At 39.3% G+C, this 24,095-nt stretch overlaps 1 protein-coding gene across 1 annotated transcript in view; it reads right to left on the bottom strand.

Annotated features, from left to right (window-relative positions):
* Positions 1 to 24,095, bottom strand: part of LOC126475444 (protein retinal degeneration B) — a 600,634-nt gene that overhangs the window by 87,071 nt on the left and 489,468 nt on the right. The window contains exons 16-17 of the mRNA XM_050103311.1: positions 17,705 to 17,820; positions 14,904 to 15,074 (exon numbers count right to left, since the gene is read on the bottom strand). Coding sequence (XP_049959268.1) covers positions 14,904 to 15,074; positions 17,705 to 17,820 — 287 coding nt within the window. The remainder of the gene's footprint in view (positions 1 to 14,903; positions 15,075 to 17,704; positions 17,821 to 24,095) is intronic.

The raw sequence follows: 24,095 nt of genomic DNA, 5'->3' as shown, positions 1-24,095 counted from the left end.
ATCTAATATAGATGTAAAGCAAACTCTCATTGATACATCATCACATATTTTGACATATTTTAAGAATGTGCAATTTTTCTGTACTTCATTATAATGTGTGCATATTGTTTTGTTTTTCAGCGACACATGTTTCTTAAAGAACAATATTTATCAGTACCACCCATGAAGTCCCAGATGTGAATATAAAATAATAGTACAAATATCATTTATCCAAATCTCCTGTCTGACAGAGTTAAGGGCAGAAAAATCATTCAATTTGATGAGATACTGTGCACAAGTTGCTCCTCTTTCACAGGCACATGGGACTCTGATGTTTTGGACTTATTTTTCACATAAAGGAAGTAAACCTGAAGAAACAGTTATTCCTTGTAACATTAACTGCAGATTTTCTTGATTATCACTCCTCATAAACAAGAGAGAAAAAAATCCTACTGCAATGGTATCCTAGTTCATGTATCAAAATTATTTTGACCCAAAAGAAAAGTGTCATAAGTACCTACATTATATTTTTAATGTGCTGCACTAACTACTAAAGAGTCTCATTTTAGCAGTCAGTTCTGAAGGCAGTGAAACTCTCCTACCAAAAAGACATGCTCTCTTTGCACTTTCTTCATGTCAACAATTTAACTCCATCCCCTCTATCCCACCCCAAGAATATTTATTGTGCAGGAAGCTTCATATATATTTAAATCATTTTAGGAACTCTTAAAAACTTCTACATTTGCCCTTTAAAATTCCAAACCTTACACTTAATCTCAATATTCGTACCGATGATTGATGTCGCAAGAGCTTCACCCAAAAATTTGTAGGCACAATGATCCAAGTGACATCTAAAAATTCACCTAGCTTGCACATCAGTCAAGCAATAAGTAGAATGATAAGTAAACCATAATTTTCGAAATATATCAACATCATTTCAAGAAAGCGAAATATGGATTGCATTTTTCAAAGGCAACACAATTTCTGGGTCACACATTTGCTACACAGAACACTGTTTTCCTTCAGAGATATTATTAGTTATTAAGAATATGCTTACATTGGAAGGGGATGGGGCAGGAGGATGAGATAGAAAGACAAGAGAGGGTCAAAGGAGGAGGGGGGTGGGCAAAAGGTGTGGGATGGGAAAAGGTAGGGGGAGGAGAGGTGGGGGGAGGATGGGAAAGAGGAGGTGCAGGGGAAGAGTGGGGCAGGGGCAGAGGAGGGGGCAAAGGAGGTGCGGGAGGAGGAGGGGGGGAGGTGGTGCGGAGGGGGCAGAGGAGGTGCAGGGGGAGGATGGAGCGGGGGTGGAGGAGGGGGCAGAGGTGTAGGGGGAAGAGGGGTGGAGGTGGGAGCGGAGGCACGGGAGGAGGGGGTGAGGGTTGAGGGGGGGGGGGGGGGTGGAGACAGGAGGAGGAGGAGGAGGAGGAGGAGGAGGAGGAAGAAAGGTGGAGGTTAGGGGCCCAAGGGAGGGGTCATTCCAAACCAAGTTGTCTAGTATTGGTTGTTTGACTGTCTTAGAAAAAGACCTGGCCTTCAAATTAAATCCATCACCTAGCTGAATGTATTCCTTCATATGTTTTTAATAGTTCAAAGTTATTAGCCACAAATTAAAAAAACTCCATTTTTGAACAGTAGAATTTCCCACCCTTGATATCTTTTGTGTTATTACGCTATCCTCTTCACTCCTGAGACAAAAACGATTGGCAAGAAAGTTTCCTTTTCATGTTTTCCAGAAAACCAATAAACAAGTATGACACAAATGCAAATGAAATATCTTTTTGGTGATTCATTAAGGTGCAAATAGAAGTCCACATAAGTGGACCTCAAGCCTTACTTATCGTGAAAAATGTACAAGTCTTTTTTTATAGTTTCTTTGCCCTTTCTTCTATATAAACATTTTATTTAGCAACTTACGCATATTCAAAACAGTAAACTCTACTGTATTTTCTAATGCACACAGAAAATAAGGTTCTTACAGTTAGTTTTGAAATAGTGATTTCCAATACAGGTTTTTGGTCATGATCTAAAACTACTTCATAAATGTAAGAAAATAATATTTATAGAATAATTTATGAAAAGTAATAATTTGCTACTACCAGTAAATTAATCTTTGCTTTTGTAATAAGCTCCAAAACAATTGTTCTTCGCAATACACAAAACATTTCATATTTGAGACACATTTCTCTTATTTTGGAATTGCAGTCATGTTTACTGTGTTTTAAAGCATTCCTTGCCTCAATGGATTTTGGTAGTTGGTCAACATTGTAAAATCTAACTTCTGACATTGGTTTCAACACAGATCACCTTCCTTTTTATTTACGTTTTCTACATCATCTACTTCTTCACTGTCAGAGGGATTCTCTATACAAGTGTGTCCTCTTCTCTTAGCTACTAGCATGACACCTTAATGTTCTTATTATTTACCAGTCAGTTTCATCAAGCTCAGCAGGACAAACTTCATTCCTAAATGAGAATCCACCATCTTCCTATTCAGATAGTTTCACATTGTTGTCTTTAAGAAGAGCTTCTAATACCTCATCAGTTAAAATTTAATGCATTGCTTTATAGTGTAGAAATAACTTTTATTTCAGTATCCCACTACTGAAGATCAAACTGAAATTAGCAGATATGCACTATGACCTGAGGTCCACATATGGGGACCTTCATAAAATGCATTATTTCATAGTAACAAGGACAATTTGTGCAAACTGAACTAATTCTCAACTTCTGGATTAGTTAGTTAGGTAAAATATACAGATTCTCAATCTAATATTTAGACACAATAATTATTTACAAACCTTTTAGATCTGTAGAAGTAACCTTTTGCTTTGTACGACCTGCTGTAAACTAACACACTAATCATTCCCTTCAAGATGCTGTGCTCAGGGTTTAAAGCTAAGAATTAGAAGGTCCATTCTCACAGATCGTGGGTCTACAAATGGAAAAATACACCTATTTACGGAGAAAAAAAAAAATCATGAATTAAGGTCCAAATGTGTGGACCAAAGGAACGAAGAAGCTAGATAGTACAGTTACTTTATATAGAGCATTAGTGGTGAGAAGTTTAAACTTTAAAAAATAGATTTTTGAATTTTTTTGTTTCCTAGTCTGCGAGATTTTTGTTGGGGGACTAGATAAAAATCTGAAAACCATGCACTTTTGATACGATACTTCAGCACACATTCAACTTTGAGATTCAGTGGGAAGTTGTGGAAAAAATTACATATATGAGTAAAAAATGTGTTTTTGAACATCTGTGATATCTAGGCTAATGCAATAAAGTATATCAGTTACATACTTTAAACATATCAATGATTACTTGTTATTTTGTAAATGAAACTCAGCCAACTAATTACATTATCGTGTTCTCATGTCATTTGTTTTTACTACAAAGTTCACTGAACATCTGTGGAATTTCTTCACTCAGTTTTGCTTTAGGTTAAAAGTTTGCCCACTCACAGATGTAAATTCCAGGGGAGACTGTTTCTTCAGTACATACTAACTTCACCTTCTCAACCTTTCTGAATGAGGCCATTGGTCCTGGTGGGTGGTACATTGTAACATTTACATCTTAGATTTGACTGTTTATTTTATCAGTTTCAGCACTCCACTACTGTTCTTCACAAGCACAAGCCACTACATCTTTTTTTTTGAAGTGTCAATGGCACAAGTTTGTCACATTACTGAAGTTCATAATCAGGTGATGATGATGTGATCTCACATTTGAGCAAGTTGTTTGACTGCAGTATAAAACAGTGAAAGTGACTTTAATCTTCTAACAAGTGTGGAATCTTTCCTTCAAGATAATGGTGCAGAGTTCTTGTATTTATTCACGTTTTACAAAAATGTAGGTGCGGCTCTTGAGTTTATCTTAATCTTTATAACAGAACACAAATGGATGAACTGTGGCCTCTTTATGTGTACCTAGTGGTCCCCTTGTACGTCATCTTTAACAAAAAGGAATAGTTTTCTGAAAAGTCAGCAAGAAGTAAGCATTCATCAACTGTCAAGGTTTGCTTTTTGTCTCTCACAAATTTACCTTTAGCTTTGTTTTCTAAATGAACTAGCAGGAGATACACCTAATGTTTCACAAGTGGAATCTACTTTTTTAAAGTTTACGATAAGTCACAAATTTGTTTATCTGAACTGTCACTATCCTTTTCTTTGTTAATTATTAATATCTTAGAATAACGTGTTGGTCACAATGATTTTCCTGGTGTTGGATTGATAAAAGTGCTTTTATTTTTAGAATAATGATCAATGATTTAACCTCCGAGCCAACTGTGAAGTAAAACAACACTTTATCTCCTTCACTGTACTCTTCAATTAAAGTAATGTCTTTAGGAAACACTCCATACACACTTATGACAAGCTGCATTAATAAGAACACTTGAGACTCCATTTTTTAACTGCACACTTCAGGAGCTCATAGTTAACTCAGTGTGAATGGACAGACATTGGTGGAAATGGGGGAGAACACACAGACTTGCACAGGCTTGTCTGTGAGCCTGTACAGACTTGCAGATGCTGTCTGCTGGCCTACTCAAACTTTCAGCATAGGACTGTCTTAACAAATGATCATCAGTTTCTTTAATCTGATGTATTTAAATTATGCAGTTGATCTAAGTTTTTGCATTGTCAACCTAGATATAACAGATGCTAAAAAACATATTTTTGAGTCTTATTTGTATTTATCTTTCATAGTTTCTAGTTGAATCCCACAGCTGAAATATGTACTGAAGTTTGATATCATAAAGGTGTCTTAAGTGTGTAATTTTCAGATTTTTATCTGGTCCCCTAACAAAGACGTTGCAGGCCAAAAAATGAAAAAATTAAAAAAAAATCTGTTTTTCTAAGTAGTGTACTTTTTAAGTGTAAGCTTCTCACCATTGGTACTCTATAAAAAGTAACTATAAAATTTAGTGTAATTGCACAAAAAATATTAAGACAGAAATTATTCCTTGTGTAGAAAATTATTGTTTACAAATTGAGTTTCTTTTCTTTTCTGTTAATCTGCTACCAAGAACATTGAGCTATATATAAAAAAAGCGCTGGCAGGTCGATAGACAAACAAACAAACACAAACATACACACAAAATTCAAGCTATCGCAACAAACGGTTGCTTCATCAAGAAAGAGGGAAGGAGAGAGAAAGACGAAAGGATGTGGGTTTTATGGGAGAGGGTAAGGAGTCATTCCAATCCCGGGAGCGGAAAGACTTACCTTAGGGGGAAAAAAGGACAGGCATACTCTCGCGCACACACATATCCATCCGCATATACACAGACACAAGCAGACATTTGTAAAGGCAAAGAGTTTGGGCAGAGATGTCAGTCGAGGCGGAAGTACAGAGGCAAAGATGTTGTTGAAAGACAGGTGAGGTATGAGTGGCGGCAACTTGAAATTAGCGGAGGTTGAGGCCTGGCGGATAATGAGAAGAGAGGATATACTGAAGGGCAAGTTCCCATCTCCGGAGTTCTGACAGATTGGTGTTAGTGGGAAGTATTCAGATAACCCGGACGGTGTAACACTGTGCCAAGATGTGCTGGCTGTGCACCAAGGCATGTTTAGCCACAGGGTGATCCTCATTACCAACAAACACTGTCTGCCTGTGTCCATTCATGCGAATGGACAGTTTGTTGCTGGTCACTCCCACATAGAAAGCTTCACAGTGTAGGCAGGTCAGTTGGTAAATCACGTGGGTGTTTTCACATGTGGCTCTGCCTTTGATCGTGTACACCTTCCAGGTTACAGGACTGGAGTAGGTGGTGGTGGGAGGGTGCATTGGACAGGTTGTACACCGGGGGCGGTTACAGGGGTAGGAGCCAGAGGGTAAGGAAGGTGGTTTGGGGATTTCATAGGGATGAACTAACAGGTTACGAAGGTTAGGTGGACGGCGGAAAGACACTCTTGGTGGAGTGGGGAGGATTTCATGAAGGATGGTCCTCATTTCAGGGTAGGATTTGAGGAAGTCGTATCCCTGCTGGAGAGCCACATTCAGAGTCTGATCCAGTCCCGGAAAGTATCTTGTCACAAGTGGGGCACTTTTGTGGTTCGTCTGTGGGAGGTTCTGGATTTGAGGAGATGAGGAAGTGGCTCTGGTTATTTGCTTCTGTACCAGGTTGGGAAGGTAGTTGCGGGATGTGAAAGCTGTTTTCAGGTTGTTGGTGTAATGGTTCAGGGATTCCGGACTGGAGCAGGTTTGTTGTCCACGAAGACCTAGGCTGTAGGGAAGGGACCGTTTAATGTGGAATGGGTGGCAGCTGTCATAATGGAGGTACTGTTGCTTGTTGGTGGGTTTGATGTGGACGGACATTTGAAGCTGGCCATTGGACAGATGGAGGTCAATGTCAAGGAAAGTGGCATGGGATTTGGAGTAGGACCAGATGAATCTGATGGAACCAAAGGAAATTCTGGAGTAGTTGTTCTCTGTGCGTCCAGATCATGAAGATGTCATCAATAAATCTGTACCAAACTTTGGGTTGGCAGGCCTGGGTAACCAAGAAGGCTTCCTCTAAGCGACCCATGAATAGGTTGGTGTACAAGGGGGCCATCCTGGTACCCATGGCTGTTCCCTTTAATTGTTGGTATGTCTGGCCTTCAAAAGTGAAGAAGTTGTGGGTCAGGATGAAGCTGGCTAAGGTAATGAGGAAAGAGGTTTTAGGTAGGGTGGCAGGTGATCGGCGGGAAAGGAAGTGCTCCATCACAGGGAGGCCCTGGACGTGCGGAATATTTGTGTATAAGGAAGTGGCATCAATGGTTACAAGGATGGTTTCCGGGGGTAATAGATTGGGTAAGGATTCCAGGCGTTCGAGAAAGTGGTTGGTGTCTTTGATGAAGGATGGGAGACTGCACGTAATGGGTTGAAGGTGTTGATCTACGTAGGCAGATATACGTTCTGTGGGGGCTTGGTAACCAGCTACAATGGGGCGGCCGGGATGATTGGGTTTGTGAATTTTAGGAAGAGGGTTTGTGAATTTTAGGAAGAAGGTAGGGGTGCGGGGTGTCTGTGGGGTCAGGAGGTTGATGGAGTCGGGTGAAAGGTTTTGTAGGGGACCTAAGGTTCTGAGGATTCCTTGAAGCTCCGCCTGGACATCAGGAATGGGATTACCTTGGCAAACTTTGTATGTGGTGTTGTCTGAAAGCTGACGCAGTCCCTCAGCCACATACTCCCGACGATCAAGTAACACGGTCGTGGAACCCTTGTCCGCCGGAAGAATGACGATGGATCGGTCAGCCTTCAGATCACGGATACTTGGGCTTCAGCAGTGGTGATGTTGGGAGTAGGATTAAGGTTTTTTAAGAAGGATTGAGAAGCAAGGCTGGAAGTCAGAAATTCCTGGAAGGTTTGGAGAGGGTGATTTTGAGGAAGAGGCAGTGGGTCCCGCTGTGACGGAGGACGGAACTGTTCCAGGCAGGGTTCAATCTGGATAGTGTCTTGAGGAGTTGGATCATTAGGAGTAGGATTAGGATCATTTTTCTTCGTGGCAAAGTGGTATCTCCAGCAGAGAGTACGGGTGTAGGACAGTAAATCTTTGACGAGGGCTGTTTGGTTGAATCTGGGAGTGGGGCTGAAGGTGAGGCCTTTGGATAGGACAGAGGTTTCGGATTGGGAGAGAGGTTTGGAGGAAAGGTTAACTACTGAATTGGGGTGTTGTGGTTCCAGATTGCATTGATTGGAATTTTGAGGTTTTGGAGGGAGTGGAGCTGGAAGTGGGAGATTGAGTAGATGGGAGAGACTGGGTTTGTGTGCAATGAGAGGAGGTTGAGGTTTGCTGGAAAGGTTGTGAAGGGTGAGTGAGTTGCCTTTCCGGAGGTGGGAAACCAGGAGATGGATAATTTTTTGAGGTGGAGGGTGGCATGCTGTCCTAATTTGCGGTTTGCCTGTAGGAGGATGCTTTGAACAGCCAGTGTGGATGTGGGAGAGGAAAGATTGAGGACTTTTATTAAGGATAGGAGTTGACGGGTGTGTTCATTGGCTGAGTTGATGTGTAGGTGAAGGATTAGGTGGGTGAGGGCAATGGATTGTTCAGTTTGGAGCTGGTATAGGGACTGATGGAAAGAAGGGTTGCAGCCAGAGATGGGAACTTTAAGTGTGAAGCTTTAAGTGTTAAGTTCCAAACTGAACAATCCATTGCCCTCACCCACCTAATCCTTCACCTACACATCAACTCAGCCAATGAACACACCCGATCAAAGGCAGAGCCACATGTGAAAGCACCCACATGATTTACCAACTGACCTGCCTACACTGTGACCCTTTCTATGTGGGAATGACCAGCAACAAACTGTCCATTCGCATGAATGGACACAGGCAGACAGTGTTTGTTGGTAATGAGGATCACCCTGTGGCTAAACATGCCTTGGTGCACGGCCAGCACATCTTGGCACAGTGTTACACCGTCCGGGTTATCTGGATACTTCCCACTAACACCAACCTGTCAGAACTCCGGAGATGGGAACTTGCCCTTCAGTATATCCTCTCTTCTCGTTATCCGCCAGGCCTCAACCTCCGCTAATTTCAAGTTACCGCCACTCATACCTCACCTGTCTTTCAACAACATCTTTGCCTCTGTACTTCCGCCTCGACTGACATCTCTGCCCAAACTCTTTGCCTTTACAAATGTCTGCTTGTGTCTGTGTATATGCGGATGGATATGTGTGTGTGTGTGTGTGTGTGTGTGTGTGTGTGTGTGTGTGTGTGTGTGTGTGTGGGTGTGGGTGTGTGGGTGTGTGGGTGTGGGTGTGGGTGTGGGTGGGTGTGTGGGTGTGGGTGTGGGTGTGGGTGTGTGGGTGTGGGTGTGGGTGTGTGGGTGTGGGTGTGTGGGTGTGGGTGTGTGGGTGTGGGTGTGTGGGTGTGGGTGGGTGGGTGTGTGGGCATGCTCGCGCGAGTGTATACCTGTCCTTTTTTCCCCCTAAGGTAAGTCTTTCCGCTCCCGGGATTGGAATGACTCCTTACCCTCTCCCTTAAAACCCACATCCTTTCATCTTTCCCTCTTTTCTGACGAAGCAACCATTGGTTGCGAAAGATAGAATTTTGTGTGTATGTATGTGTGTGTTTGTGTTTCTATCAGCCTGCCAGCGCTTTCGTATGGTAAGTCACACCATCTTTGTTTTTAAATATATATATATTACATTCAGCTAAGTGATAACAGTTTTAATTTGTAAGCCAGAGTGTGTTGCACAAGGAGGGATGGGAGGATGAGGATGGGTGAGGAATAAAAGGAAAAGGACAAGGAAAATGAGAAGAGGAAGAGGAGCAGGAAGGAGGGAAATGAGGTTTCGATGGGAAAATTTTATTGACATCCAAAATTGTAAGTAATATAAATGGATGGAGCCCAAAACAGCACACCATCACAGAAACCTCTTTGGAGAGATTTGTAGATTTTGTTTGAATTGGCATTAATCAGAACACGTTCTCAATGTAAAATGGTAAAATTGCCAAAAAATAAGGAAATGTCATCGCTCATATCAGGACAGGAAAAGTAAGAATAGAATAGAATAGGTGGAACAAGTACAGAATTGCAATTAACAAGAGAGGCTATTTGAAATTGAAAGCAGTTGTGTCAGTTATGGGCTGGCAAGTACTTCCCAACTGCAATATTTTGAAGTGTGGGTATAAATGTCTATGTGGTTAATCTGCAAAACAGGAATAGAGTGTACACTTTTTAAAAACAAGCAGAAAAGCAATACGGCATTTGAGGAATGAGTGTTCACTACTGGATCACGCTCAATGTTTAGTGACTGATGGTCAACACACACAAATATTTGGACATACTGGTAACCAGAGTATAACATAAATGAAGACAGAAATGCATTTTGCCTCTGCAAATATCCTCAGTTCAAACTGTGGTTCTATCTCTCTAAAAAAAGTGAGCAGTGACGCATATGTTTTATGCACATCATGTCAAAAATATGATTAATAGGAATAAGATATTAGGTTGCTTCATCATGATCATTAATGGCTACTCCAATGTTGTGAGGGGGGTGGGGGGGGAATCACAACTAGGAAGGAGGGGGGGAGAGAGGGGCTGGACAAACTACAGTAAGAGAAGCTACAAGAGATGTATTGAGCATCACAGGGAGGTTTAGTATCGAAATTCTGAGACAGTATGTTTCAGGAAGAATTGGACAATGTATTACTTTCTTCCACATATCTCATGAAAGGACCATAATGAGGAATTCTGTGATGCTGTAGCTGATATGCACCATTTGTGAAGGGAACAGGGAATGGTGGTGGGTAGGGGGAAGGGAGGGATAAGATAGTGGTATCAGAAGTTCTCCCCCTCCACAAACTGGGCAGCAGATCCCTTGTCAGCAGCACATCAGAGCCCAGCATTTTGTTTGAGAGTTTTAACTAATTTCTAATAACTAGAAGTAACTTAGTTTTATCTACTTTGTGCATTTTAGTCTACTGAACTTTAAAATTTCTTGTTTGTTTGTGTGCCTGGTAACTAAAGCTCCATTTTTAAAAATTATGTATCTGTGTATTTATACTGTATACTAGTGTTTACTAACTTATTCTAATCTTTTTGCATAAATTTTACTGCATATCTTTAAGTGAGGAACTTTCTCGGGTAGCTTCTGGCTTCCAGGAGTGCCATGTCATGTGACTCCATTTAATTTCATTTTAGTATATAGCAGACAGTTTAGATCGGTGCTTTAGAATTTGCATATTTATTTTCCACAGTAGCTTTTGTGTAAGCAGAGTTTCTAGTAAAAAGTAATTATTGATACACCCATTTTCAGTAGAGAATTTCTGTTTTAGGAGCTTGCAAGTCTTGTAGTCTTGGACTAAGTAAGAACTCTGCAGAGCAGATTTTAGTGTTTGTTTATCTCCTCATTTACATGTTGCATACAGTCCAACTACAATAGCACCACAGTCATATAATTCTCTCTTTTGTGAGGTTCTCTTTGTAATTTCTCAGTTACTCTTCACTACTTTGCTTGTATTTTTTATATCTTATTCACTTTTTTACACAGCATGACATGGCTGGGGACTATGCCCGTTATGAGTGGCCACAAGGAGAATTGTCTGCTATCTGTAAACAGCAGGATGCTGTGTCAGCCACAGTTGACAGGCTTCTGGCTACTGCTCAAAGCTGCAGCAACATCAGGGCACCAGTGCCAAGGCCAGTGATACCTTTTTGTGCCGTTGGAATCCCCCAGGTGACCTGGCTGTTGCTGTGTCTTCCAATATGCAACATCCAACCAGTCTGTCTTCTCTCAAGAGTGAGTGGCAGACTCTGGAGGGTTCTAACATCACTGGGTAGAAGGTGAAGGAGGGAACAGGCTGCATGGATGGCTCCTTAGCAACAGGTACGAGGTGCTACCAAGTGTTGATAATCTTTTGAGACAACAAAGGATAAGCCTCCTGTTGGGCCAGGAGCTGATTCTCTTGCAGATCAAGACAAGTGCAAAGGGTAAATATGCTAGTCATTGGGAGCTCCAACATCAGATGAGTAATGGAGTGAAATAGCAGGCAGTGAGGGAAAGAATGACAATGTGCACTTCATGGTTTTTTTTCCCCCCTGGGGGTAGTAGACAGTCTCATCCAAAATGTGGAGAAGGCTCTGCCAGTTGCTATCAAACGCACTGGAGGCAACATGGTTGCAAATCGTGACACACGTTGGCACGAATGAGGCCTGCCACTTGGATTCTGAGGTTATCCTCAGCTTTTTTCAGCAGACAACTCATCTGGAGCTCACTATTTTTAGAGGTCAGATGATTCTATGATGAGATTGGATGTAAATTTCTCAAATATCATTATTGGATGGAGAGTCTTAGGGTTTTCCTTAATAGGTCAGGTGTGCTCTTCACACAGAGAGAGGCTACTAGTGTAGTAGAGCACATGTGGTGTGCAAATGGGCCTTTTTAAGGTTAGAGAAACACCCATTGTGATCAGAGATGAACTGCCTACATAAATCAAATATGGATCAGCCACAATGTTCTCAGAGAATGCTCATCCTCACAAATTGGATATAGAAAAGGTAATATGATATTACTGAACTGCAGGATCATCCGAGGAAAGGTCCCAGAATCATCCGAGGAAAGGTCCCAGAATTAGTACTGCTCAGTGAAGGTCAAATGTAGTGAATAACAATAAAATCTAAATTTCAGATTTGAGTAATTAGTGTAAGGATAGGCTATTCACCAATGGCTGTGTCACATTTTTTGCAGCAAAGAATTCAATAATATCTAGCAAGGTTATCACAGATTCCAAATGCGAATTAATCTGAGTGAAGTTAACCATCAAAGGTTGGTCAAAAATGGTATTCAGTTCTTTTACAGACTGCCTGGCTTCAGAGAGAATTTGCAGGATATTGTTAATAACTTTCCTGATCATGCTGTTGTAATATGAGGTGACTTCTACTTGCCAGAGATATAGTGGGAGGGGTATGCAATTAAAACTGCTGCCAGAGACAGGGATGTGTGTGACATTAATCTAAATGTCTTGTACAAAAATTACTTTTAGCAGATACCTAGAGAACCAACCCTTGAGGGTAATGTATAAGACTGCCTAGCAACAAAGATATCTACATTTATAAAATTAGTTAACTTTTAAAGTAAAATTTATCAAATAATCTGACTAAAAACCCTAAGAAGTTTTGGTATCACCTAAACTTAGAAAATGATCTGCAATCATCAACTCAGTCAATCAGTAACCACAACTGCATGGAAACAGAAGATACCAGAGAGAAGGCTGAAATACTGAGTTCAGTCTCCCGAAATTGTTTCATCACAGAAGATTATAATGCGGTCCCTCCTTTCAGTCACTGTATGAATGTCATAAATTAGACATTGAGATAACAGACTGCAGAATAGGAAAACAATTACAGTCACTTAGTAGTGGAAACGCATCAGAAGCAGATGAGATACCTGTAAGACCCTACAAAGATTATGCAAAAGAACTTGCTCCCCTTCTAGCAAAAGTTTATTGTAGTTTGCTGGCACAACAAAGAGTATCCGGTGACTAGAAAAAAAAATGCAGGTCATTCTCATTTTCAAGAAGGGTCGTAGGACAGATGCACATAATTATAGGCCTATATCTTTGACATCAATCTGTTTTAGAATTACGGAACAAGTTTTATGCTCAAAACATATGGTGTATCTGGAGAATGTAAATCTCCTCTATAAAAACCAACAGATTCCACACACAGAGATCTTGCTCTGTTCTGGACAAGATCAATAGCACTGTATACAATGGCACTCAGGTTGATGTCATGTTCCTGCCATTTAGTGACAATGGATGAGCTTACTGAGTATTGCTCCAGGTTTGTGACTGGATCCAAGACTTCCTTGCAGATAGATCTCAATATGTCACTTTTAATGAAACATAATCAACAAATGTAAAGGTAATTTCTGAAGCCCCCAAGAAAGTGTGATAGGACCATTACTATTTACAGTGTATAGAAATGCTCTAGTTAGTGTTGGAAGCTCTTTAAGACTAACAGTGAACAATGAGGTTGTCTATAAGAAAGTAGCAACACCAGAAGACAGATTCAATTTGCAGAACAACCTATAAAAGATTGATGAATGGCGCAGGCCATGTCAGTTGACCCTGAACATACCTAAATGTAACATATAGCACATACATAGGAAAAGAAACACACTCTTGTATTATTTTGCTATTGATGACAAATTGCTGGAAACAGTATCTACTGTAAAATATCAAGGAGTAACCATGAGCAGCGACCTTAAGTTGAATAAGCACATAAAACAAATACAAAAAACAAATGCCATGCTGAGATTCATAGGAAGAATCTTAAGGAAATGTAAGACATCCATGAAAAAAGTGGCTTACAAGACACTTGTTTGTCCGATTCTGAGAACTGATCTGGGACCATTACCATGTAGGACTTATGGGAGAGACAAAGGAAAGCCAACAAGGAGCAGTGTGTTTGATCTCGTGACTGTTTGGTCAGCGTGACAGCATTACACAGGTCCTCAACAAACTCCAGTGGCAGACACTAAAGAGATTCATTGTGCATCAAGGAGAGGTGTACTACTGAAATTTTGAGACAGTACTTTCCAGGAGGAGGTGGACAAAATAATACATACTCTCATGTACATCTCATAAAATGACTATGACGAGAAAACTCGAGAAATTATAGCCAATACAGAGGCTTGCCAACAATCAGGGAAGGGAGAGTCAGTCAGTGGCACCAGAAGTATCATCCACCACACACCATCAGGTGGCATGTAGAGTATTTATGTAGAGATAGAGGTAAGGTGAGAGCTGCATCAAACCAGTCTCAGGACTGAAGACCACAACAACAACAACAACAACAACAAAAACAACAACAGAGGTAATGTGCTTGTGGAGTATAGATGTAGACAAAGCTTATGTGTGTGCTTATGTTAATCTGAAGGTGAGAGTTGTAACCTATAATAAATGAGTTCCTAATTTTAAAGTATCAAGCTACATACAAAGTTAATACAGTGACGGTCAGCCAGAACTGCTGACTACACTTCTGCTTAAAAAATTAAAATTAATAAGTGGACAGTTTCAATGGTTTTTAATACTGTATGCTGTCAACAGGGACTAAATATCATTTAACAGTTTTCCACTACTATTTCATGTAATATGAGTTGTACTCTTGCTTAAATATCCCTTTAATATTGTTGAAATAATACTCTTGTGCTGATCATACAGGAAAACTCTACAAAAGATATAAATATAGGATATAAATCTGAGGTATACTAAGGAATCTGCATGAGGCATCTAATAGCCAAAGATTTCAAAAAATGCCTTAACATAAAGAGAAATCTGAAACAGTGCATATATTATGATTATATTATGTGTCATGCATCATTGCAGAATCATACTAAGGAGTTATTATTACATGATATTTCGCATGCTTTTTACACTACTGTAACTATAACTCTAGGGTTTTATTTCTCACTCGAGGCATACTACTTACAGAGATGATATGGCTGCCCATTTCCCAATGGATATTTCTGGTACCTGGCAACGTTTACAGGTGGCAGCATAGAGAACCTTGCTGACAGTAAAGGTTCCAGCCTTGCTGCTACTGGATCAGTGGGATGAAAGAGATTGTAAATCTGCTGCACCATGGGCTTTGGTATAGGGCCTGTAACAAAGCAGTATTTGCTATACCAGGGTGAAAAAACCACCCATCCACCCACCCGCCCACACACACACACACACACACACACACACACACACACACACACACACACAGAGAGAGAGAGAGAGAGAGAGAGAGAGAGAGAGAGAGAGAGAGAGAGAGAGATTTATTAGTGAGCATAGCAAGCTTATACATGAGTGCTGTATTACAAACAAAACTTTAGAGTTTCCATAAGAGATTTCCTACATGAAAGTACATTAAAATAAAGACAAAAGAAATACTTACCAGTTTAGCAGGAGTCTCCACCCATAAAAATAGAGAAAATAGGTGGAAGAATAAACTGGACAATATGCGAGTGGAACTTTAAAAAATGTATACATTAAAAACTTTATCATACTCTACAATGTTGTCTTAAAGTTGAGCGACATTTATCTTAAACCCAGAAATTCTTTTTTGTTCCTACTTTTTGAGCTAAAAAAGCACTTGATCCAAGAAAATGCATCTTTTGCTGTCCTTTAATTAATAAATGTGTGTACTTTCGTCTGAAAAACAAACAATCGTTTAGGAACTGGTTGCAAAGGAAAACACTTCGTTACCCTTACCTCTCATATAACAAGGCTTCAGATTTAAACTAATCAATTTGTTCTTCACTCATGCATTGTTTGTAAAAGAAAAGATATCTCAATGATTATGGAATAAAATGGATAATATTACTTTATAGTGTCCCATCCATAGCACAACAAAACTTCTTGTGGTAACTGACATAACTTAAAAATCATGACCTGTGAGGTGCCCTACTCTCACTTTTGAGATACTTTGCTTAACCCAAATATATCAACAGCAAAACAGCAGTAGTATTCAGTTAGCAAAAATGCCACTATCAATCCTTCCACTGCTTGAGATATGCTCTCTGCAGTCTGTGCTGAGGTGGCTTTTGTTATCACTGTATTGCTCTCACAAATTCTGGTGCCTGCTCTGAGAGACAGCATTCTGACCAATATGACCTTCCAGTCTATTATCTTCACTTGACAAGGAACTGAATTTCTTTCTGTTATCCATCATACTTACTAAATTGCAACAAATTAAGTAAAACATTGCCTCCAACTGTAAAGAGTTTGCAGAGATAGAAACACACTGGGTAAACTTTGTATTTGGTTGACTTTTAGCTCGTACATTGTAGTGAATGAAATATAGATAAGACATCAAAATTTTATTTAAAATTCAGAACAGAATGATATCTAATTTCATTCTTGAGTTATTGGGTTTTATATCTGAAGGGCAGTCACTCATATCTGATACATGATTCAAGAGGGTTTCCCCCTTCCCCAAATGAAGCACACAATGAGGCACATGTGAAGTACAGTAAGTACTCAAAACTTTTTATTCACCAATATATGGAAGTAACTTTGCAGCAGTGAGGTGTCAGTGGCTCAGGAAATCGGATGCATGTACACATGCCCACACCACATGGGAGACGACGTAGCAGCGCATGTATACACACACCCACAGCAGTGAAAGGTTTAAGTGCATTAAACCCAGAATTAGAAATTTCCTTTACTTTAAAAATTTAAAGTAGGGTAGAGGCTGATAACCTTAGTATTAATGTTCACTAGCCATTATCAGCACTGAACTCCCCCCCTCCTGCCTCTCTCAAATCAGACTAGAGCCCAAGACTGTCTTCTATGCAACTGCCAACAGAATGCATACCACCACCTGCTATCCTACAACTTTTTCGAAAAACAACTAAGCAGTAGTGGTTACTACGCAAAATTGTACCAATGAAAGATTCCGTTCAAGCAATAGCTCCATTTCTACTTTATGACTGAAAATGTATAAAACTATTATTGAGGTTATGTGGGAAAATAATGTGTCTTAATTTACCCCTTATTTTTTTAACTTTCATTAAGCAACTGGAGAGGGAGAGAGAGGTGTGTGTGTGTGTGTGTGTGTGTGTGTGTGTGTGTGTGTGTGTGTGTGTGTTTATTGTTCAACTATAAAGATATATGTGAAAGGTTAATTGGCTGTGTGTTTGTTGTTAACTGTTATAAGCTGTGGTATCACCTGAAACTTATTGAGAGATTAAAAGTGTGTGTCTGTGTGCCAGACACTCGAACCCGGAATCTTGTTTTCTGTAGCAATGCCCTTGTCACCTGAGTTATTCAGGCATGATTCATGTCATGCAATCACAGATTTAAACTAAAACTTTCTGAAGCAGTAAAGGCTGGTCGTCAGATGTGTGTCAGAGAATTTCCTGTGAAAGTCCTCATTCCCGATTTCACCCCCAGTTCTCAATGCAAATTTAATTTTTTGTACAACTTCACAACAGTGCAAAATCAGCTGTAGAATGAAAGAGTTGCTCTATTTATTACCTTTTTTTGTGGGGTGGGGTGGGGGGGGGGGGGGAGGGGGGTAAGGGACAAAACATAGTAAAATACATTCTGTATCAGGAAATCCACAGAGGCCCAATTTTTCGTAAATCTACAGTATCATATAGGCGAAACATAAAAAGTATATCTTATTGGCATATTTTTGTGACTTATTAGAAATGATTTTTTAAAACTAAAGAACCACATTCATTTAAATAACATTTTCAGGTATTGCACTATTATGTTAATTGTCAGGAGAGTACTTACTGTTTTTATCATCAGATGAAGAAATTTTTCTGTATGCAAGAACCAGTGCCAGGGGACTTCCAAACATGAAAAAATCACTGACTTCAAAGTCTAGTTTGCAGTGATGAGAATGCTCACTGGAAACAATGAAAAAACACACAGAGATCAATACGACAGTTTATACTTTCACCAAAGCAGGAATGAATTGACAAGGTAACTACCACAATTTCATTTTGATTGAACCATGGAAGTGTCATATGAAATATAATTTCCTTAATCAGAATAGCACAGTGCTGCATGTACTTCATTTGTTAAGAACTGAGCTGCACTCAGTGTGATGTAGCAGTTGGTGTCATTGGCTTGCATGCCGTATGTCACCCGTACAACCCCAACTACCGGCAGTTATTGGTCATTTAATAATTACATTCCTGGAAGGATCTCAAAATTTCTTATGTTTGTATATTCTGGAATATTTGATTTTTGCATAGATAGTAGCATACTCCATCCAGGGGATCAGTTCCGTTTGATCTGTTCTGGCTGTACGTCTGTGTTCATAATAAACATGCTCTGTTGTATTCTATTGACAATCCTGCTCCTGCATTTGCAATTCGTTCTGGTTACAACCTGACATTGTTTCTCAGAGACACTGGGTACTTCAGAAGATCTACATTATCATGGCTCCAATCAGGTAGTGTAAAAGCTGTTGCCTACACAGACAGAAACTGAAATGTTAGCAGTGCATAATTCCCATGGACCGAATATCCAGGAACTCAATGGGCTCCTAAACAACAGTAAGTCAGTGCACATCAGGTATCCATCAGTGTTTTCTGGAGACACTGGTCAGGATTCGGTGACAGGGCGGAAGGGACTCTACTAAGTTGCCAAATGCAATAGTTGGGAGGACATAATGCATTTAGCAAATGTGTATTTTTATTGGACGGCACACTTCAGCAGTGGTTTGAGGGAAGAGAAGAGAAGATAAACAGCTGGGACAAACTGCAGTCCACAGGAAAGAAAACATTTGACAATAATCATCAGCAAGTATACTTATCAACAGAAAAGCTGCAAAACAAGATCTATCATGGGAAAATGAAATAGCACTATAGCAGTGATAGTGACAATTTTAGCAGCAATGATGACAGAAGTGGCAAAAACTACACTGACACAGCTCCCAGCAGAGTTAACACACTGTTGAGTGGAATCAACAGGTTTATATAATGGGACGTTCATAAACACAATAGTATCAGGCATGCACACACCCTGTCTCATGCACAGCTTTTGTGTTTTCCTGTCATGGACAGAGCATAACAATCATAGCTAACGCTTAGCTTAAGAATCATGAATGAAGGTTGTATATGTGATAGAGGCCTGGAGACACTGGAAGGTTTCAGACAGATTATATAATGATGAGATTTAGCAACCAGGTTTAAAACTGTAAGACATTTCCAGGTGCAGATGTGGACTCTGACCACAATTTATTGGTTATGTACTGTAGATTATAACTGAAGAAACTGCAAAAAGGTGGGATCTGGACAAGCTGAAAGAACCAGAGGTTTTAGAGAGAGCATTAGGGAACAATGGGCAAGAGCAGGGGAAAGAAACACAGTAGAAGAACAACGGGTAGCTTTGAAGGATGAAATAGTGAAGGCAACAGAGGATCAAGTAGGTAAAAAGACAAGGGCTAGAAAAAATCCTTGGGTAACATGAGAGATATTTAATTTAATTGATGAATGAAGAAAAAATAAAATGCAGTAAATGAAGCAGGTTAAAAGATATACAAACGTCTCAAAAATGAGATCGACAGGAAGCCAAGTGCAATATGGCTAAGTGGGGATGGCTAGAGGACAAATGTAAGTATGTAGAAGCATATATCACTAGGGGTAACATAGATACTGCCCACAGGAAAATTAAAGAGACCTTTGATGAAAAGAGAATCACCTTATGAATATTAAGAGCTCAGATGGAAAACCAGTTCTAAGCAAAGAAGGGAAAGAAAGGTGGACGGAGTATATGGAAGATCTATACAAGGGCAATATTATGGAAATGGAAGAGGATGTAGATGAAGTGAAATGGGAGATATGATACTGCATGAAGAATTCGATAGAACACTGAAAGACCTAAGTCGAAACAAGGCCCTAGGAGTAGGCAACATTCCATTAGAACTACTGAGAGCAAAAGTCTACCATCCGGTGAGCAAGATGTATGAAACAGGCAAAATACCCTCAGACTTCAAGAAGAATATAGTAATTCCAATCACAAAGACAGCAGGTGTTAACAGTTGTGAAAATTATTGAACTATCAGTTTAATAAGTCACAACTGCAAAGTACTGACACAAATTCTTTATAGACGAATGGAAAAACTGTTAGAAGCCGACAATGGGGAACATCAGTTTGGATTCCGTAGAAATATAGGAACATGTGAGGCAATACTAACCCTATGAGTTATCTTAGAAAATAGACTAAGGAAAGGCAAACCTACGTTTCTAGCATTCATAGACTTAGAGAAAGCTTTTGACAATGTTGACTGGAATACTCTCATTCAAATTCTGACGGTGGCAGAATGGACAGTGTCTTGAAAGAAGGATATAAGACGAACAGCAACAAAAGCAAAATGAGGATAATGGAATGTAGTTGAATTAAATCAGGTGGTGCTGAGGGAATTATATTAGTAAATAAGACATTTAAAGTAGTAGATGAATTTTGCTATTTAGGGGGCAAAATAACTGATGATGGTTGAACTAGAAAGGATATTGAATGTAGACTGGCTATGACAAGGAAAGCGTTTCTGAAGAAGAGGAATTCGTTAACATCAAGTATATATTGAAAAGTCAGGAAGTCTTGCCTGAAAGTATTTGTATGGAGTGTAGCCATGTATGTAAGACAAGAAGAAAATACAAGCTTTTGAAATGTGGTGCTACAGAAGAATGCTGAAGTTTAGATGGGTAGATCACGTAGCTAATGAATAGGTATTGAACAGAATTGGGTAGAAGAGGAATTTGTGGCATAATTTGCCTAGAAGAAGGATTGATTGGTAGGACACGTTCTGAGGCATCAAGGGACCATCAGTTTAGTATTGGAGGTAAGTGCAGAGGGTAAAAATTGTAGAGGGAGACCAAGAGACGAATATACTAAGCAGATGTAGGTAGGTTGTATTAATTACTCAGAGATGAAGAAGCTTGCACAGGATAGAGCAGCATGGAGTGCTGCATGAAACCAGTCTCTGGACTGAAGACCAGCACCACAACAACAGCAACAGTCTGTGTTGTTGCATCTCACCAAGCATGTAACTCACAAGGTTTTCAGTTTGGAACTCCTACAGAATATGCTTATTTTTTGTCTTTTTACATTATCATGTTGTTTAGATACAGGACATTCAGTAGTCAGAAATTTCCAGTACACTCACCTTTTATGTTAGACTAGTGATGCTGCCATTTTCTCTTGCCCTACCCAACACTCAATGAGCTTTGTTCTGTTGTATATGTACCTTTACCACTGTTCTTTTCTCAACAGAATTTATTATAATTTAGAGTCAAATTAATGAGTTTCCTATACATCTTTAACGTTAACATTTTACTTTTACCATTTGGATTGTTGGTGACTATTTTCTGTATCTAAGTATGTTAAAAAATTCACAAATACTGATATGTTCCTTCAAGCACTACTGTAATAGGTCTCATCAACACTTAATCAAACAACGTAAAAGCCAGGATATCTTAAATGTTAATGATATTATGAGAAGCAAAGCTGCTACTCACCATGTAGCGGAGATGCTGAGTCGCACTATATGGCGAGTAGTAACTTACCTTCTCATAATATCATTAACACTTAAGATATACTAGAATAACATGAAAGCAGACAGTTACTTTGCTTGCAGTTTATTCTTATATATGAACATGACTGCTTACTTACAGGGTGGTGGCTGTCTCCGAGAAAATGATCCTCCAGTTCCTCACATAAACTTTTATTCTTTCAATTTGAGTAATTTTCAGCCCAGACACTTTATTCTGCCTCTCACATCATGAATACTACTCAACTCTTAAGCTATAGCCATTTTTGAAATCTTCTAAAACAGTTAACTGTTCCAAATTTTTAGATACCTTGTCAACTGTTTTTGTCTACTATAGAGACAGACAGAGAGAATTGACAACGATTGGATTGAGAAGTTTAGTGAATTTGTGCCTCCAGTTATTTCGAATTTTCAAATGTTATCTGGCATCAATAGCAAGAAGATGATCAACAAAAGTGCTTTGCAAAGTTTCAAGTCTAGTGCCACGCAAAAAACCTGCAGTGAAAAATCATCCAAATCAAAATGTAAGTGTGTAACATGTGAAGTCCATCCTGACAAAGCAAAACTAGTTGAAACTATTAATTCGTTGCAAGAAATTGTGCGCAGATCCTTGGCAGAAATCAGAGTGTTAGCTGATAGACTCGAATGTCTTGAAAATGATCGTGGAAAACTAAAAACCGCCGAGCAGGGCGTAAGTGAATTCGACAGAAATAAAGTGTACACAGTAACCAATGATTCCGTCGCCATTTCAAGTTTTCCAACACATTCTGGGTGTACCGGTAACGCAAACCATAGCGCAATCATTTCGTCATCTTTAGTAATAAATTCTCCTGCCGTGCTCCAAAAAATGGTAGGCCTATCTACAAAAGATCAAATCGTGCACCATCTGAAAGAAAAGCCCGTTATTAAGCAAAATGTGGAACCTACACAACAGAGTCCGTGTAAAATAAAGTGTGCAGATATTGTAAATAGTGTTTCTTCATCAGTAATAGCTCAAAAAAAACAAATTCGATATCCTACTACAAAACGGTGGTCATTGTGAAAAAAAACTTCTGCTGCATACAATAAATTTGCTCCCAAGACCGCAAAGTTAACACAGGTTCATAGTTATCAAAAAAGGTTACCGAATGTGCAAAAACAGAATATATCTACACAGCAGAAACATGTTTCAAAACCTTCTAGCCCCAAAACTGTGATAAACAAAAAAATGTGTGCACTTGGTGACAGTCATGGACGTGGAATTTCAGCACTATTGGAAGATAAATGTAATTTAATGGCAACTGGTTTTGTGAAGCCAGGAGCGCAGTTTTGTGAGGTAAATAAACTAACAAACTCTACTGATGTATCTCACTTAAGTAATTGTGATTTTGTCGTGCTTCTAGGTGGTTCAAACGATATATATAGGAATGAAATAAAAGGGTTTGCAAAAGAAATGAAGGAATGCTTAAACAACCTATTACATACAAATGTACTCATTGTTAACATTCCTCATCGTTATGATTTGCCTTCCTGGTCCTGTGTCAACCAAGAAATTTACATTGCAAACAAACTGATATCAGAAATATGTTCTACATTTCATAACATAGAGATAATTGATACATACAATTTAGGAAGAAGATTTCATACAGCTCATGGACTACATTTAAATATGTTAGGAAAAGACCAAATAGTAGAAAAACTCCGAAATCATATCCTGAAGAAATCAGCCGCAAGTATCAAGATCGCCAAACAACCACAAATTACAAAATGGTTTAGGCCAAACACAGAAGCCTTGATGGAAGCAGAACTGTGTCAACCACTCAAAACCAACTCTGCTACTGAAAATTGCGTGCAAGAAGCCACACACAAAAATAAAATCTCGGCCAATTTTTTAGGGTAAGTGCTGTGTCAGAAATACCTTTAGAAAAGAAATTAATTAAACCCTTAACTGAAAAGTCACAAAGTCCATCATTTCTTGTATTACACCATAACGTCCAGTCATTCAGAAATAAGAATCAAATGCTGGAAGTGTTACTTCAGTCTCAAATAAATCCAGATGTAATATGTATTACCGAACACTGGCTGTCTAAAGAAGAAATTCAGTCAACCTCTATTCCAAGGTACTCATTAACAAGCTTTTATTGTAGGAATTTCTCCACACATGGCGGTACTGCTATATTTGTAAAGGACCAGATAAAATTCAGTGAGGTAGGCCTAAATGAACAGATTGCATTATCTGAAGATAAGGAATTTGAGCTTTCTATGGTTAAGCTGCCTGAACTAAACTATATAATTATAAATGTATACAGAGCACCAAGTAGTAATATTCCAAATTTTATGACCAAATTAGAAGTTCTGCTGAATAGTGTCAGCTCATTAGATATGAGAATAATACTTTGTGGCGATTTTAACATCAATTTATCAAAAAACAGTAATGCTAAACTTGATTTGTTAATCATGACCAAATCCTTTAATATGATCCCCACAATACACTCTCCAACAAGATCAACAGAGCATACTGATTCAATAATTGATCAAATCTTCATAACTGATACTGGTTACAAATTCACTGGCGAAGTACTGAGCATGGGATACAGTGACCACGATGCTCAGCTACTGAGCGTTGACATGGAAAATAGTAAAATC

The sequence above is a fragment of the Schistocerca serialis genome, chromosome 1 (assembly GCF_023864345.2).
Source record: "Schistocerca serialis cubense isolate TAMUIC-IGC-003099 chromosome 1, iqSchSeri2.2, whole genome shotgun sequence".
Classification (NCBI taxonomy): Eukaryota; Metazoa; Arthropoda; class Insecta; order Orthoptera; family Acrididae; genus Schistocerca; species Schistocerca serialis.
This window is presented reverse-complemented; position numbering and strand designations above follow the sequence as displayed.